At 43.0% G+C, this 19,311-nt stretch overlaps 1 protein-coding gene across 5 annotated transcripts in view; it reads right to left on the bottom strand.

Annotated features, from left to right (window-relative positions):
- KIAA1210 (KIAA1210 ortholog) overlaps positions 1-19,311 on the bottom strand; it is a 171,842-nt gene that overhangs the window by 42,965 nt on the left and 109,566 nt on the right. For 4 of the 5 annotated variants that reach the window (XM_077484554.1, XM_077484474.1, XM_077484625.1 and 1 more), the window contains 4 exons: positions 17,695-17,863; positions 14,951-15,074; positions 3,618-3,776; positions 1,264-1,329 (listed from right to left, as the gene is read on the bottom strand). In XM_077484554.1, the coding sequence (XP_077340680.1) occupies positions 1,264-1,329; positions 3,618-3,776; positions 14,951-15,074; positions 17,695-17,863 (518 nt within the window). The remainder of the gene's footprint in view (positions 1-1,263; positions 1,330-3,617; positions 3,777-14,950; positions 15,075-17,694; positions 17,864-19,311) is intronic. The other variant, XM_077484523.1, reaches the window with a different exon arrangement.

Raw genomic sequence — 19,311 nt, 5'->3', positions numbered from 1 at the left:
GATCAGCGCCTCAACTGAACCGACATGTGACGTGCTCAGAGGCAATGTTAGCAATACAAAGTTTATTTAAAAAACAAAAAAAATGGGGTCCCCTAAAACCAGGCCCTTCGAGTATCGTATGGATTAAGGGGAACGCCATAAAAAAAAAAAAAAAGTGTGCCCCCCCAAAAAAAAAAAAATAATCCATACCAGACCCTTATCCAAACATGCAGCCTGGCAGGTCAGGAAAGGGGGGACGAGCGAGCGCCCCCTCCTGAACCATACCAGGCCACATGCATGCAACATGGGGGGATGCTTTGGGGCAGCCCTTAAGGCACCTTGTCCGCATGTTGATGGGAACAAGGGTCTGTCCCCCAGAACCCTGGGCTGTGATTGTGCGGGTCTGTGGGCAGGAGGCTTATAGGAATCTGGAAGCCTGAAGATTGAGGGAGCCCACGCCATTTGTCTTATTTTCTCAAAGTCGGACAGACAGTTTCACGGCTTTCCTGTCCAGTTCCAGTGTGAACCAGGCCTTACTCTCCATCCAAGGTACATCCATTTCTATTGTAGAGAAAATGGTCCAGAGAATGTGAAGTTTTATGCAATATTATCCTTTAAAACAAGCATAGGACACTGAAGAAAAACATGCATAATATTTATTGGGTGTCTTTTATATAAGCCTGCATTTAGCCAAACTGGAAGTTAAGAGAACTATCAGGATATCTGTCTAAAACACTCCCATCAGGAAACAGGTTCACAGCATTATCTAAAGAATTTTTGAGAAATATTTAGGCTAAAAGGGTCTAAAACACATTGGTAAACTTTTTTTTATGATCTGTCAATTTCAAACACCTGTTCATAGTACCTAGGATCTTAGGTGCCTAGCTAATCCATAATCTATGTGGCTACATATACAGACTAATAAGTCATCTATTTACATCTAGAAAGCACAGAGATTTCAACAAGGGTGTATGTAATCTAAAGTTGACAATCCATTTGCAAACTTCTCTCCAGTAGTCTTGGTCTGCTGTACGCCACGCACATCAAAATCTTCCCCCAGCCCTTTCAAATTCATTACAAATGTCTCATCTAGGAACAGATTGAGGCAACAAAGCAATCTTATGACACAAATAAACACACATTGTACTAGCTACTAGGATACTTGGCAATGGGTTCTGAAACCAAGGGATTATGGCATGGAGTTAAAAGCCAATATGCAATAGCCATATTGTACATTTAAAAGTACATAAGCAAAATTACTGGATTGAACATAAATGGAATTACCGGTTCGTCTTCACTGTCTGTTCCTCCTAAACTTAAAGAGCTGCGTCTCTGTGCAATGCCAGGAGTCTGAGGAAAAAATGAACAATAATAAGTCGAGTACAAAAAATAATCACACAACAGATAGAATTGACCAGGGGTATGGAACTAAAATTCATGAGGGTCCAATCAGTAAAATTTTCTTCCAACAGGAGGTCTGAATCGCATGTTTGGGCTAGAACTCAGATCCTTCACATCACAGCCCCTCTCCTCTTACTTCATAATCCCATTCTTACATTAGTATCCTCAGACCCCATGCATATCACAATCCCCCACTCAACAGTTTCCCCCGGTCCTCAGTAGTCTGCTCACCACCCCCCCCCCTCCCTACATCGACCCTCCTTCCACCTCCTTCACAGTAGTGTTGTGAACCACCCTTATCACACACCCCCCCCCCCCCCCCATTCACAGCAGTGTCTTCAAACCCGTCCTTCACATCCCACCACCCCTTCATAGCAGCCCCCTTAACCCCCCCCCCCTTGCAATGTCCTTTGCTACCCCTTCAAGTCGTTGTAAAGTCTCATTTAAAAAAAAAAAAAAAAAACGTTATACTTGCCTGCTCTGTGCAGTTGGCTTTGCCCAGAGCAGTCTGGATCCTCCTTGGGTCTCTACTGTTCCCGGCCCCTCCCTTCTGCCAATTGCCCCCCCCAGTCAGCAGCTTGCTATGGAGGCACTCGAGTCAAGTCACAGCTCCACATGTCCATTCAGGCACTGAGCCCCTACCCTCATCTGATTGGCTAGCTGACTAATCGATAGCCACGGGAGCCAATGGCACCGCTGCTGTGTCTCAGCCAATCAGGAGGAGAGTGGCGGATGGTCAAGACACTCGTGGACATCGCTGGAGAGAGATGGGGCTCAGGTAAGTAATTAGGGGGTGTGGGGAGAGTGCTACACACAGGTTTTTTTGATCTTAATGCATTAAGACATTCTGCCCTTACAACTCCTTCCACATCACCCCTCCCACAGAGCAGTGCTCTCTGCCCTTCTTAACATCACCCCCCCCCCCCCCCCCCACAATCCTTGGACCAGGTCTTCTGCCACATTCACTCTCCTACCTCACACAGGGCCACGGAGAAGAGAGCCAGAGGTAGGACAGTTCTAGACACATTTTTAGCGTGTAACATGTTCTTAATGCTGCAGCTGCTCCCCAATTCCCCGCAGCCACATCATTGACAGAGCTGTGTGTGAATGAACTACAAGCCTCCACATCCTTTGCAGTTGTCCGCTTGTATTTCTCAATGAACTACCACAGTGCTGTGGAGTGCCGTGATAGTTCATTGACTCTTCCTGTCAGATTATATCTGCTTGTCTGTACAGGATTTATGGGCACACATATACCAAGACAGATCACAAGAAGACCCGCATGGCGCTAGCAAGCTGCTGATCACTGGTGTAATGCTTTACAGGCTCCAAAAAATAATATATATATATATATATATATATATATATATATATATATTTTTTTTTTTTTACCTGCAAAAAATGTGAATATTTTTTTCTAAAAATTTAACTGATCCTTTAACAAGCTGATGATTGGTTGCTAAGACGCAGGGCTGTCCTAGGAACCAATCACCTACCAGTTAACTCAAGCCGCCTTTGCTTCCTCTCGTCATCCAGGGCTGCTGTGCCTCCTGCTCTGTCTAGAACTGTCCTGCCTCTCTGCTCTGTTGCGAGAATGTCAGTGGCAGAGGCTGGAGGAAATAACTGGTTCCTAAATGGTGTGCTTGCGTTGGTCCTGATGGGACAATGACACATTTTAATGGCATGGTCCCATCTTTCTGTTAAAGTGTACCTATACCTAAAACTTTTTTTCTTTTTTGGTTTTAGATAGCGTAGGGAAGGGTTAAAATCCCCATCTTGTTCTTTTGTGCTGCCTGTGTCCTGCTGCTGAGATTTCCCTTCACTTGGTCCTGGAAATGCAGCAAGAAATGATAGGAGATGTAATCAAAGTGAGACAGTTGGCACTGGAACAGGTGCCCCCATTGGACCATTTACCATCACCTCTTGTTTTGGTATCGAAAAAAAAGGAATTACAGGGGGTCCAACCCTTGCCACGCTATCCAAACTAAAGAAAAATAAATAAATAATTGGCTTCACATTAAATGGACCTCTACATAATGCATTTATCAAAGAGGGTTATAGGGTCACATTACCAGATTTAACCATTTGTTCTAAAATTAAAAACACACACCCCAACATGTCAGAAATACAGTAAATCCACAGTTTATAGTTGAAAGCTGATATTGTTTGGGTCAGAACCCTACAGTATTACACTTCACAGAACACAAAACACGTGCGATATTGACAAGCAAACTTACTTTGCCGGAGGACAGTGCCAAAATCTCATGCAAGGAGGTTATCTCTGGAGGACTCCTTGGCAACCCGTCATCCTCTGAAAGTGCCCCAGAATCCTCAAGTTTCTTGTGAAGGATACCCTGCGGTGGAGAGCCTATACGGATGTTCTGCTGAAGCTGCAGCTGCCAAACAGTACAGGGCACAATTTAGTCCACAGAATGCCAAGCTGAGCTCATCCACTGCATATATATGTCTTTCACCTTAGTGGCAGCCACACAAAAGACCAGATATTTTGTATACAACTGACTCGTGCTCTTGATGAAAGCTGTAATTACTTATTTAGCAATGTCCATTATTTCTCAATAGGAGCAACAGACACTATTATACTTTGGAAGTACCATAAATCATTAAAGGTTAAAAGGAACAGTAAATTACAAATTGGTTTATATGAAAGAGCTTTGAATAACATTCATGTATAAAATTTAGATAAAACTAGGAGACTATTAAATATTTTCGCCAAAATATTTTTACTACGCAGACATCGAAGCCCAGAGGTCTATATATTATTAACAGGTCAAAGGCCCCACAGACATTATGGCACATTTCGGCTTAATATGACAAACTGTCTATGTATAGTAAGCAGAGGATCAGATCGGGAGACAGGCTTGTGTGCCAATAGAAGCTGGTCGATTGATTTTTTTTTTTGTTGTTTTTACCAAATCTCCATGAAGCTGGACAAATCTAAAAAAGTCACACTTTATGGTTCACTTAAGGAGACTTTTAAAATGCTTTCTACACATAGCCAATATAGAACTCCTGTATCTTTGCCAACTCAACATCAGAAAAGTCCATCTCCAGGTAATGGGATTTTTTGTTGACATAGCAGGAAAGGTATGGAGTCTCAACTTTTCATTGCTAGAGACTAGAAGGCCACTCAATGGGGGTGTGCAATTTACAATTCAAATATCAAAAACAGTATTTGTGTTGATTTCCCCTGGGGAACTGACCTTCGACTGACATTAAATGGAAATACTGCCTATCAAGGTATGTTAGTTTCCTAGAACAAAATATTAACACATTTATCTTAAAGATGTTCAATTTGTTTCATTTATACATAAAAATTCAGGAAAAACATCTAGTTTTATAAGTGCCACAGTTTTAGGCTTGCAACCAACTCTGGATTATGTTGGACAGATGCAAGATATAAAAACCAGGTAATTATGCCACTATAGTTAAATACCAAGTAGTCTCCATTGGGTTCTGTCCCACTTAACAAGAGATTTAAAAAGAAAAGTGGCAATGGCTGTGAGCACTGATCGGATGCTGGTTTTCCAGCAGGTCTCTGATAAAAATCGGTCGTTGAACTGGCTTCTGTCAGAGAAACAGCTGTACACACTGACCCAATATCAGCCAGTTTCTGTTGAACCAGCCAGTATTCAGTCCATGTGTACCCAGCCTTAAGCCTAGAAGACACACATTAGTAGATTTATTTCGCTCAACCCAGCAGGGCTGAATAAAAAAAAAAAAAAAAAAAAAAAAAAAAGTGACAGCTCAAAAACAAAACTATCAGATGTTCGCACAGCGGCAAACAAAAGCAGTAGGGAAGCCTTTGCCTGATGCTGAAAATTCCATGAAGCACTTATGCAGCGTACACACGACCAGACTTTCCGGCAGACTAGGTCCGACGGTCTTCCCGACAGACTTTGGCAGATTTCCACAGACTTTCCGAATGAACAGACTTGACACACAATCACACCAAATTCCGATGGATTCTAACGTGATGACGCAAGACCAGACTAAAATAAAGAAGTTCATAGCCAGTAGCCAATAGCTTCCCTAGGGTCAGTTTTTATCCGGACTAGCATACACACACACAGATTTCTCGATAGGAACTGGTTCCGGCAGAAAAATTTGAAACATGTTCCATTTCTAAAGTCCGTAAGATTTTTGGACAGCAAAGATCCGATGGAGCCCACACACGATTGAATTGCCCGACGGATCTGGTCATGTGTACGAGGCATAACAGATCTGGCTGAGCGTGCCTTTTGCAGGGGAGGGTGAACCAAAATCTTTAAATGGCTCAGATGATTTTTTATGTACATGGTAATGAATGATAGGCCGATTGTCTTACAGGGACCTTTGGTCAAAAAGAATTTGGTAGTCTAAAAGATGCTGTAGCCAAGAGGTAGACTCACATTGTGTACCACACGCAGACAATGGAAAGAAATTTCCCAGGATAGCAGAAGGGAAGAACAATGATTTGCTTTGGGTGGAAAGGAAAAAGATCTTGGGAAGAAAGGAGGCCTTAGATCTCAAAAGAATATTATATTATATTATCCTGTAGAACATTAGGAAGGCATCCTTATGGGATAGGGTCACCAACTCAGACTTGCCACACACAAGTGATCGCAACAAGGAAGGCAACCTTGTGAGTAAAGTAGTCAGGAAAACATCCTGGATGGTCTCAAAGGGCAATTTCAGAAAAGTCAACAGAAACAGGTTGAGATACCAAGAAAATCACTAGGGAGCATAAAGTGCCTTGCAAAAGTATTCACCCCCTTGGCTTGTTTACCTATTTTGTTACATTACAGCCTTTAGTTCCATGTTTTTTTTTAATTTAAATTATATGTGATGGATCAGAAAACAAATAGTCTAAGTTGGTGAAGTATAATTAGAATATATACATAAAACTTTCAGAAATAACAAACAAATTGGCATGTGTGTATGTATTTACTCTGTTATAAAGAGCAGAAAAAGCTCTGGTGCAACCAAATACCTTCAGAAGTCACATTTCACTAATTATGTCCACCTGTGTGCAAACTAAGTGCCACATGATCTGTCATTACATATACACACCTTTTTGAACGGCCCCCCCAAGTAAGGGACAATGTTGTTGAGAAGTACAAGACAGGGTTAGGTTATTAAAAAAAAAAATAAAAAAAGACGGCTGCACACCAAAACTCACAGACCAGGCAAGGAGGGCATTAAATCAGAGGCAGAGACCTAAGGTAACCCTGGAGGAGCAGCAGAGTCCCACAGCAGAGTCCCACAGCAGAGTCCCACAGCAGAGTCCCACAGCAGAGTCCGGAGTATCTGTACATAGGAGGACAAGAAGCCGTACGCTCCATAGAGTTGGCACGTTTTGAGTTTGCGAAAAGGCGTGTGGGAGACTCCCAAAATGCATGAAGGTGCTCTGGTCTGAGGAGACTAAAATTTTACTTTTTGGCCATCAAATAAAACACTGCGTCTGGAGCAAACCCATCACATCACCCAAAGAACACCATCCCCAATGAAACATCGTGGTGGCAGCATCATGCTGTGAGGATGTTTTTAAGCAATCAGGACTGGGAAACTGGTCAGAGTTGAGGGAAAGATGGATGGTGCTAAATGCAGGGATATTCTGGAGAAAAACCTGTACCACTGTGTGCGATTTAAGGCTAGGACAGAGGATCACCTTTCAGGAGGACAATGACACCAAACACACTGCTAAAGCAACACTTGAGTGGTTTACTTCCTCTTCGATTCCCTGCAAAGGTAAAGCATAAATGGACTACTATGCATCGCTTAGTAGTCCATTATGTGTCACTTACCTGACACAGTAGCCAGCGAAGTCACCGCTGTCCCCTGTAGTCCGCAGCATCCATCTTCTCGGTGGCTTTCGCTGCTCCGCCGCTGTCATTCGACGAAGCCGCGATGGCGTTACTCCCGCGCATGCGCACAGGAGCCGCCACTTGTGGCACATCGCCGTTGACAGCGGCGCACTCCGTGCGCCTGCACGCCACTGTCTACGGCAAATATCTCCTAAATATCCTGCGATGTATGCTTAACACCTTCCCTTGGCGTATTGTAAAATGACAGCCAGACAGGAGCACTGTTCTGAGAGGACGTCATATGTTGTCCTCCCAGGACTGTGCTGATCCCCGCCGCGATCTGTCATCTGCCGTGTCCGCCAAACATGGCCAATAACAGATAACTATCGGTTGCTTGCAATTATAAAAATGCACAATTTTAAGCAACCGAAGAGTGGAACAGTTTTACTATGATAACACTGTGTGCAAAAACATTTTTCATTTTCCCAAAAATGATGACAAAAAAAAAAAAAAAAAAAAAGGGGGGGGGGAATTTTGGGGCAAATTTGTGCGCATGTGTGTATTTATACACAAATTTTTATCATTTTTTCCCCCCAAATAAGCTCTCTTTTGGTGGTATTTTATCACCCGTGTGATTTTTTGTTTTAAAATTTTATAACTGGTAATTTTTGCCCATCATTGATGTACGCTGATAAGGCAGCACTGATAGGTGGCAGTGATGGGCACTGATCGGTTACACTGCTAGGCAGCACTTCTAGGTGCTGCCAATTGGCACCACTGGTGGGCAGTGATAGGTGGCACTTTTAGACTCGGCAATTATGCCTAATTTTACCTTCCTTTTTGGGACCGATGTCCCTTTAAGATAAGCCGGTGATAGGCTTTTTTTTCTCCTCCGCTGTCAGCATGAGAAAAAAAAGAAAAAAAGGATCATCGAGCTTTTGTTTTGATCATGTGACTTGGGTCGGTGCTCACCCGAGTCTCAGCAACTCAGTGATCACAGCGTGCACAGGGGAGGCCGTCTCACAACGGCCTCCCAGGAATTCACATCCGCGACGTGGCTGTCATTCGCGGATGTCAGGTGGTTAACAGGAGCCCTCCATGCAGCTTCCTTCAGTTTGTAGAGAACCTCCAGCTCCAGCTGCACCACATGAGACAGTTAGGGCCGGTTCACACTGCGGCGCGAGGCGAGGCGACACGGCTCGCCTCGCCTCGCTCCCGCAAGTTGTCCCCATTGAGTACAATGGAACCGTTCTGAGAGGAGCGACTCGAGTCGCTCCGACTCAGAAAAAAGGTTCCTGTACTACTTCGGGGCGACTTCGGGGGCGACTTGCATTGACTTCTATGCAGAAGTCCTCTGCAAGTCGCCGCTGACCCCCCCTGCAAGTCGCGGCGAGGAAGTCGGAGACGCCTCGCCGCGGCTCGCAGTGTGAACCGGCCCTTATAGTATTACAGCAAAAAAATAAAAATAAATAAAAAAGTTGGGTTATTGCTGTCCTGAAAGACTACTGGAAAACAAGTTACCAGTAAGTCTAACTTGAATTTACCCAAAACATCTTTCAGACCAGCACCCGAGAGGATAATTGAAACTTGCCCCATTTAGGGTGGGACAACATCCTGCAAGATTTTCCTTCTGAAAGCCTGGCCCCCAGCTGTCAGGAAGGCCAACCTATAATGATGGGCAAAGGTCGTCAGACTCGCCCATGTAGCTGCCTTACAAAACTGTTCGGGGACGGCACCAGCTCTCTGCTCAACTCACCGCCAAAGCTCTTGTAGAACGAGCCTGAATGCCAACTGGACACTCCTGGCCTGAAAGGTAATAGGCCTCTGATCACCATTCGCAACCATCTGGCAATGGTTCTTCTGAAAGCATGTCTACCTTTCTTACTACCAGTATATGGAACAAATAAGGTGACTGCTCTTTTAACATCCAAGGTATGGAATTCTTCTTCGTCCTTCCCGATGGATTCGAGCAAAACGTAGAAGTATCATCTCCTGAGCTTGATTTTGGACTGAAGCGACCCATGGTAAGAAATTAGGATCGGTCTGAAAAGACAGAAAAAAAAAATGTCTCCATTCCTTCGAGCTGTCATTACAGCTACTTTGAAAACAGGTTTTTTTAGTCATCAGTTAATCAATTAATGGGTTCAAATGGTTCCCCGGTCAGGGCCGATAGAATAACTGATAAGTCCCATTAAGTCCCATTTTGGACAGCGTCTGATCACTACTGGCCTGGACCGGATGAGGGCCTTGAACCTGATCACTAGGGGTTCTGATGAGATTGATTTTTTCCAAAAACACCCCCACCGCAGCAACTTAAACTTCAAGGGTACTGACTGCCAAGCCCTTATCCACGCCTTCTTGCAGGAATTCCAAAATAGAAGAAATATAACTTAAGGATCTGCTAGGTACAGTGCACCAGGAGTTAAATTTGAAAAGTTGGAATAAATTGCTCTGGTAACGCCTTTTCTGCTAGATAGGAGGGTAGCAACCAATCAATCCGAAAACCTTCTTCCTTAGGAGCTGCTCTTCAGAAGCCAAGCTGTGAGCTTTAGCTTTGCTACTTCATGGTAAAGTAAGGGACCTTGTATCAGCATCTTGTCTCAACAGAAGGTGCAAATACGGTTCCAGTTGCATCTAAAGAAGGGATAAAAACCAAGCCCTCTTGGGCCAAAAGGAAGTGATGAACATTACTGTAGTATCCTCCTTCTGGATTTTCCATATGACCTGAGAAATAAGCTGAAAAGGGGGAAAAGCGTAGCAGGTGAAAATTCCAACTGTGCGCCAGAGCATCTAACCCCAGGGATGGCTCGGTTCTGTTCAGGGAGAAGACGACACCTGTGCATTCTCCCGAGTCGCGAAACGATCCACTTTTGGCTGCCCCCTCATTTTTTTCACAATCGTATGGAAGACTTCCGGGTTCAATCGCCACTTAGCCTCGTACACCTGGTTTCTGCTGAGGAACTCCACTACCCCGTTTACAGTCCCTATTAGATAAACTGCAGACAAGGATAGAATATGGAGCTCTGTCCATCTTACAATACTTCCTGCTAGGCACTGAAGAGCTCTGTTTCTGGTGCCCCCCCCCCCCTCCCAATATGTTTATGTAGGACACTGCTGTGGCGTTGTCCAACAGGACCTATATATGAAGACCCCGCACTTCTCTGGCAAACTGCAGCAAAGCCATTTCTATTGCTTTTAGTTCCCTCCAATTTGAGGATCTTACTGCTTCTCTTGTGGACCATTGGCCAGTGGCCTTGAGCCCATTGACCACTCATGTGAGCCCCTTAACCCCAGGATCTGGCATCCGTTAACCTTAACTGGACTGGGAAGGACCATAATAGACCTGATGAAAACCTTGTGTGGTTCTTTCACCACCAAAGACTCCTTTTCACCGAGGTGGGCATCCACACTAGCGAATCTTGCTGGGGATCCCAGACTTAACAAGGATCCTTGCAGAAGTCTGAAGTGAAGTCTTGCCCACTGAATTGCAGGTATGGAAGAGGTCAGGGTTCCCAATGCTGACATGACCTTCCTGATGGAGAAAAAGCTGGTGGAAGTAGTGTCATTGTTGAAGTCCAATCATTGCCTGTCCTTTTCTTCTCGAAGAAAGATCTTTTGCTCCACTGAGTTGATCTGGTATCCCAAGAATAACACCTGCAAGGGAATCAGATATGACTTCTGGAGGTTTAAGATCCAAACTATAGACCAGTGATGGCGAACCTTGGCACTCCAGATGTTTTGAAACTACATTTCCCATGATGCTCAACTATACTGCAGAGTGCATGAGCATCATGGGAAATGTAGTTCCAAAACATCTGGGGTGCCAAGATTCGCCATCACTGCTATAGACTCTAGGTGGGTATGAGTTCTGATAGAGTTCTGATCAAGTTTTGCTGAAGGTTTTATCTGGTTGGAGCAAAAAAACAGGTCGTCCAGATAAGGAATCACAGAGATTCCTTCTAGACGCAAAGGTGCACAGTACCTGTGAACACTCTTGGGACCACTGACAGGCCAAATGGGAGTGCTCTGAAATGCAGGTGTGCCACTTTTTTCTACTTTCAGTGCCAACCTTAGATATTTTTGGGACCTGGCAGCAATAAATATGTGGAGGTAGGCATCCTGTAGGTCTGTTGATGCCATGTAGTACCCTTAGTTCAGGAGGTTTTTGAATGAAAAAATTTAATCCATCCGAAATCCTCTGTACTCTACCGATCGATTTAGCATCTTGAGATTTAAGCTGAGCCAGAACTTTCCTGAGGGTTTCTGAACGAGGAATATGTACGAGTAGAACCCTTGGAAGAACTCCCTTGTAGGGCCTGGAACAATCACTCTGGGATCTCAGTTCCTAGATTAGGGACTTCATGGAGAGAGCCTTGGCTGGACCCCTTGGTGCGTTTGTCACCAAGAATTTCATGAATTCGATCACATATCCTTGGGAGAGCATGTTTAGAATAAATTGATTTTGGTGTAATGCCTTTCCACTGCAGAAGAAACTCCTTGAGCAGGAGAATTGAAGAAGCGCACTCCACTCCTACTTTTGGGCTTCTGGAAAGACCATGATTTCCTTCCCCCCCCCACTTCGTTTTACCTTTGAGGCCGAAAAAAAGGCTTATGGGTTTGCAACCGCTTCTTCTTGACCATAAACTTTTTTTTATTGGCCGTTCGGATCGAATGGATTCTAGATCTGAACCAAACAGCAAATCCCCTGCAATGGGAATGCTACATCCCCGGGCCATTTTTAGCCATAAAGCCCTCCTAGCAGTGTTTGTTAATGCTGCAGACCTAGCTGACATGCGTATGGACTCTGCTGAGGCATCTGCAATATACAACACTGCTGCAGATAAGGTTGTAAAAGGAGTCCAAAATCTCTAGTCTTGGGGAATCCGCAGTAACTTGAGTCTTCATCTGGTTAATCCAGTGCTCTAAATTCCTGGCAACACATGTTGCCATTGCTGGCTACAGATTGTTCATCACCAATTGCCAGGCCCTTTTAAGAAATAGGTTCATCATTTAGCCATGGGCTCCTTTAGCGTGCGCATATCTTCAAAAGGCAACGTCAGTTGATTGAGACCTGTGAATGCGGAATCCAGTTTTGGGACCTTGTTCCAGATAGAGTCGGGAATCTTCTCTTGTGGGCCCAAAAAAAAAAAAAAGAAAAGGGCTTCTTTTCTGGTTCCAGGCACTGTTTTTTTTAATCGTGTCTGTTTATCGAATGTACTGGAAAAGTACAGCCTTTTGAGTCTTCCAGTCCAGCATACACACAGACGCGCAGCGAGAGCACCTTTTCCTCCTCTATCCCCAAGGTAGTGTAGATTACTTTCAAGAGTCCTCCTACCTCTTCTAGTGAGAACTTTTATTTAGAGGCTGCATCAGCTTAATTTTCCTCCTCTTATGAATCTGATCCATCTGGAGCGAGGGAAGCAGGTTCTTGTGAAGTATCCTGGGATTCTAAAGATGGCGGCAGAACCCTAGGTTCCCCTGGAGACCTGGCTCTTCTCTCAGGTTTGACCTGAAGGCTTGCGTGGAGCTCATCCTTAAATGGTTGAAACCAGATCTCTACAAATGGATGGAGACTCCTCCCTGACTAAATCTGCAATACAAACTGCACAAAGATTTTGTCCAAGCTTCACTTAATTTTTCTTTGCTGACAGGGCACCTTCTTTTGACTGGTTGAACAGAGCTTTTTGTCTGGACAAACAGAAGAAAAAAAAAACAAAAAGGACCATGCTGAAATGCTCCTGTACAGCATAGGTAAAAACAAACACCCACATGCACTGTACACTGCACAGGATGCGGCTGAGGGCTCTCCTCTGCCACCAGAACAATGGCGTCGGCTTGACTTGTACCGCTGCTGTCCTGTGATGCGGGCTGCCAGCGGGGAACCACCACAACCACCCCATCTGAAGCAAAAAGAGGGCAGCACCCCCAGGCACTACAGGCTCTCCCTGAGGGAGCCCAAGTCACCATCCAGCAAGAGGCAAGTGGGAGGATCACTCCCCTAAACAGAAAAAAAACTAACAGGTGAGAACCTTTTGTCTCACAGGAAAGTCCTGGGAGATCATGGCTCCCACCAGAGGTGTTCCTCTGGCTGGAGGAAACACAAACTGAAGGAAGATGTGTGGAGGCCTCCTGTTAAAGCTTGGAATGATGAGGAGTTTCCTATTGGAGGAGTAGCCATGAACTCTAGAGTGCTGTCATGAAAGACATTTTGGGAAAAAGAATTTGGCTCCTTACGCAACACTTAACCTTTCCTTCACTTTACAGATATTATATATATTTTACAGAGCATAAATATTAAAAGTAGAAGTTGAAGAACAGCAAAAATACACAAAAAACCAAGTAATTGTCCTTGTAACACTGCCTTGTTGGAACACAGCGTCTGTAGTTTTTAGGGCTTGTTAATGATTTGCAGTCACAAGGCATTTACAGACATGAACTGCAGATTTCTCTTTGATTTTTTTTTGTTTTTAAATAAAATAGGAAAGAATAAAAAGGAGAGATCAAAAAGCCATTTGACTAGGTGATGAGGAAGTTTTGAGAAACCCATGCCACCAATAAGTCACAAAGTGAGCTGTATCTTTCAAGTTAAAAAGCATGTTGGAACATTGGCATGGATAGAGTCTTGGCGTTTGAAAGTTATTAGGACACGTGCAATTTGTTTTCAGATGGAATTCGGCATATTCGTTCATTCGGAAGCATCCAAACGAAAAAATAAAAAATAAATAAATAAATAAATAAAAGTCCTTCAGCGCTATATTCGCCTTATCAAAGTCCTTGCCCACACCTGAATTCTCCTAATTTCTGGCTCTGGCCCTTTGTTCTTAGCCTGTACGTCCACATTATTGAGGGCACCATGGGGATGCCAATCTTAGCTAGCCTGATCAGCCTGCTTGAGAGGAACATCCAGCAGTGCAGACTACAACACACCTCCCGTAGCATAGCGGGATGGACACTTGAGTTGGAGATATCGGCCATAATAGTGAGACCCAGGAATTCCTACCGAGATACTTTCATTGTATATTAGGATATTTGATTATCCATTCCTAGATTGGAACTTGGTGCAAACTTCTGACGTTAACCTCTTGTCATCTGCAACATTGTGGTATTGTATATATTAATGGTCAGAGTGCTCTAACAATGACCATGAGGTTTTTAATTTTAGTCAAGTTTTATTTATCAGTTCATTTTCATTGACAGTTTTTAAATTTTAAAAATGCATCCAATAAATGAACTTGTTTTAGCACATCATCTGCAAAAGTTATTTTATACTGGTCCCACTGAGCGCTGCAATTGTTACTTTTGTTCCAAATGAACGAAAGACTTGACACATGCATATAATGAATTGTCAGAAAGAACAAAAACCCGAAGGAATGAAAATCTGAACAAACAAAAAACGATTCAACCTATGAGTTTAACAAATCTATTACATTTTGGATCATTTTGTTTTTTCGTATTTTCCATTATGATTAAATTATTATAGTTTTTTTTATTATTTATTTTACTATGAACTATTAAACTATAGGTAAAACAGCTGAAGTCAGTAATTCTTATATTCAGGTCTCTGCGCCATATCAGTTAATTTGGGATAAATAAGATTTACATTTTTATTGGAATTTCCTTTCAAATTTGGGTAAAAACGAACTGTTGGCGACCATAAGGAATACTACCGAAAAATTTGTTTCGATTTGTGCACAGGTCTAACATTTATTGCTATCAATTTTCTCATTCAACACCTTTAAAGTAAGCCTTATATAAATGATTCATACCTGTAAAGCTTTTACTTTGCCAGGGGTGTTTTCCTGTGATGTATCCTCTTTTGTAGAGTTCTCTACCTCAGAAATGAATACACTGTCATGGGAAACTGCTTTACTTCCCATACTGCTTTTGGTCCTTTGAAAAGTGAAAAGATGGAAAAAATTTCTACAATATGTTAAAAAGATACATATTTATATACAGCGATCAGCCTTAACTTTATGGACCACTGGCAGGCTAAATAAATGACATTGATTATTTTGTTACAGTAACATCTGAGTCGATGGGATAAATCAGGCACCAACTAAACATGTCATTCCTGAAGTTGTTGAAAGCAGAAAAAATAAATAAATAGGCATCGCAGTTTGTTGTGTATGAGGCTGCATAGCCAAAGACCAGTCAAGCTACCCATGCTGACCCATGTCCACAGCCAAAAACGCCTGCAATAAGCCTGTAAACATCAGAACTGGACTGCAAAGTAATGGAAGAAGGTGGCCTGGTCAAAGAATCATGATTTCTTTTACATCATTTGGATAAGCCAGGTGCTTGGGGACAAGATGGCACGAGGATGCATTATGGGAAAAAGGCAAGGTTGCAGAGGCAGTGTGATGCTTTGGGCAATGTTCTACTGGGAAACCCAGGTCCTGCCATTCATGTAGATGTTACTTTGAAAGGTACCACCTACCTAAACACTGTTGCCTAACAAAAATGCCCTTCAAGGATGACCTCTTTCAGCAAGAAAGATAATGTGCCCTGCTACACTGCAAAAATGGTTCAAGAATAGTTTTAGGAACACAACAAATTTATGGTGTTGATTTGGCCTCCACATTCTCTAGATCTCAAGCCAAGTGAATGCCTGTGGGATGTGCTGGAAAAACAAGTCTGATCCATGAAGGCCTCACGCCACCAAGATCTGCTACTGACAGCTTGGTGCCAGATACCACATCATACTTAAGAGGTTAAGTGGCATCCATGCCTTGATGGGTCAGGGAGCTTTGGTGGCAAAAAAGGGCAGTTTTCCCCCAAAAGAAGGCCCTACTAAAATATTAGGTGGGTGGTGATAAAGTCAGACTGATCAGTGCAAACACTAACACATTTCTACCTGTTTCTACCAAAAGTAACTCTGGTTTATTGGATTACAACTATCTTTGTTGGGTGTTTAATGCACATTGAAAGGAAGTAGTTTTTTTATCCAAATTGTTACATTTTTGAGAATGGATGTGTCGCTGTTTAGTTTGAATCAAGAGCAATGGTGACAAACTTTGAGATAGGGAGCCTCAAGTGCAGTCCTTGACATCACCAAAGGACTGCAAATAATATTCAATGAGTCTAATGCTAAAGAAAGCCATCATAAGACTGCAGACAAGCAAAACTATATGGCAAAGACTAAGGACATGTTGCAAGCGATGGGCAGAGATTGCAGATATGCCCTAAGAATACAACAGAAGGTTTTGGTGACTGAACATGTTACAGGATACAGCCAGATGATTGGGGACATCTTGCAGGAGAGGGTCAGACTGCAAAAAATGCTAGATGACTTGTTGAAGACTGTGGGTATTCTTCAGGAGACACTCCTAGACCCAGGGCCAAACTTACCATGGGGCTTGACTGGGCTCAAGCCCATGGGCACCACCCAATAGAGGGCCCCACCAAGATACATAGCCACATGTACTCGGCTCGGCTCACAGTCACACCTAGTCCTGCCCTATGATGGACACGGGGACTGGGCGTGACTGAGCCGAGTACACTCGGCTCCGCTCGGGACTGTGAGATGGCACCATTTTTAAACTTCAAGACTGCAATGACAAGGCTGCAAAGGACACTGGGGCAAGGCTGCAAATGACACAGACAAGTCTGCAGATGGACACTGATAAGGCTGCATTGATGGCCATTTAAATGTAATTTTTTCCTTAAACTTCCCTCCTAAAAGTTTTTTCCTTAAAATTCCTCCTAAACTTGGGGTGCATGTTATACGCCGGCACGTGTTATATGCCAATAACTACGGTAATGTATAGAAGGTAGGGCCCAAAAGCGACTCAAGCCCAGAGGCCCCCACCACCACAAGTCCTGCCCTGCCTAGACCAGAGACTTTACTTGTGCCACAGATGTTTCACTCAGCAAGAGCCATTATAAAAGATTAGAGTTAAAAAAAAAAAAAAAAAAAAAAAAAAAAAAAAGTTATGTAAAAAAGGGGGAGACCTGAACTGCACAGAGAAGAGCTTGAAAATTAAATCCAGCCACTGAACTAATGGAGTACTACAAGTCTAAAAAATAGCACCTAGGTAAGGAAAAACGCTGGCTACTCTTGTCAGGGGCCTGGAGGGCTTCACAAAAAGTGCCAAAGAGACACAGGGTGAGCACCAGGGATTTAGGGTATAGAAAATAAATTCTATGATCCTGTGCAACTCCAATCTAATTGGACTAGAATAATTGGGTTTCTATGGGTTGCTGCACTTCTCCCATCAAATTGCTCTTTGCATTTCCAGCTTCAATAAACCCATCAGCTCAATTTACAAATGCTATACACATGCAGTGTTTTTATTATGGTGCATTATTTGCTGCCCCTTTATATGGCCGAGAATAGATTTTTTTTTAATCGACCAGAGTCGTTACTGCATAGATCCGCCGAATTTACAGTGCTTGTACTAGCACTGTACTGCAAAAGTCAGATCACAAAAGGTTTTTTTTTTCCCCCCACCTAAACAGACTTCTCCAATAAAAGGAATATTTTTGTGGAACCAAGAAAGTCTTTACTTACACGGATTCATGAGCTGGTTGAAAAGCAGACTCATTGGCTCCAGACACACTGACATCACTGCTGGACTGGCTAGGTTTTAGGTTGCTTTCTCTAATTGGAGCTGGAGATTCTTTCCTCTTCTTTTTGACAAATAATTTTTTGAATGCCTGGAATTTAGATTTCTTTTTTCCTGTACAAGAAAAGAAGAAGTACATCAATGCAGTGTTCTATGTACTTTACAACCTTTACAAAAAGGAGTATGATTAGGACTAGGAAGATTCAGATTTGTCCCATTTGTTCTGTATATTGCACGGAGAACAATGCATACCTTTGCTAATTGAATTTTGCACAGACCTTCTCTTATACTAATCTCTGAATATGGTTCAAGATATGGCAAGCTACATAAGATATGGTTCGGCTCAGCTCATCTTTACGTGGCTGGCACTAGGTTTTGCTTAGCTTGTATCCAACACAGTGCTCTAGATCAGGGGTGGGTAACTGCAAACCCCCAGCCATGTGGAGCTACATAACCTATGAGGCATTGCAAGACTCTTGGTTACCCCCAGAGGCAGAGGCAGGATGGGACTTGCTGGAGTTGTCCACCCTTGCTCTAGATAGATCTATGAGTGAAGGATCCTTTCACCATAGTCTCTACACAGGCAAAAGATCAGTTAAAGAACTGGCTCTTCAAAGATGAGGAATTAGAAATACAAATATTACTCAAGTTTAGGTTAATCTCATACCACACAATTAGGCCCCGTTCACACGTTGCATAGCAGGAACATGCATTCTTGCTCATGATTTTTTTTTGCACTACTCCACATGTCGTACATAAGGGAAGCCCATCCCATGTCTATTTGTTGCACCACAAAAGCACACGTACCAAATTTTGTCACGGGGTCAGGTGCGTTTGGCAACACGTTTTATCATGCTACAATCGTGGCAAAAGCCCACCGTGCTTGCAGTGCCATTAGGAAATAATGGCACTGCAAATGCGTTGCACATTTTGCCGTGATTCTGATACACTTAGGGGTGAACGGGGCCCAAGTCAGTGCTCCATTTTAAAAAACGTACATGGCAGCCAAAACCTTTAAATGCAACTAAGAAAGACAGCCTGTAAAACAGGGCTCAAGGCTTCAGCTTCTCATCCAGGTAAAAGCTGTACTCCATTAATTCACCCTAAACCCTATTGGTCACCAATATGTTAACATGGGAACACTTTTGTTTCCCCATTTTCTGTGCAAAAAGAGATTCCTAAGCCCCCCCACACACACACACACACCTTCATGCATCTCATATACATGTAAATGACAGCAACATACAAACTTTTCCACAGCCACCAAGGAGGAGATTCAAACCAGCCTTCAAAGTTTGAATTACTAATAATTACATCAAGACAGAAGTGGAGAAATAACACGACCTTCAGAAAACAAACCCACCTATAGCATACTGTATGTGAGGAGCTTTGAAAAATATTGCAATAATCGTGTACTGTTAAAGTGACACTAAACTAATTTTTCTAAACTAATTTTTTTAAATAAATTAAACAATCATTCTAAAATATCAAGTACACCATTGCTCTGTAAACAAATAAAAAAAAACTGGAAAAAAATAAAAAAATAAAAAAAATAAAAAAAA

This window comes from Lithobates pipiens, unplaced genomic scaffold (genome assembly GCF_037356315.1).
Source record: "Lithobates pipiens isolate NorthernLeopardFrog02 unplaced genomic scaffold, aLitPip1_a1.2 Scaffold_1, whole genome shotgun sequence".
NCBI classification, from domain to species: Eukaryota; Metazoa; Chordata; class Amphibia; order Anura; family Ranidae; genus Lithobates; species Lithobates pipiens.
This window is presented reverse-complemented; position numbering and strand designations above follow the sequence as displayed.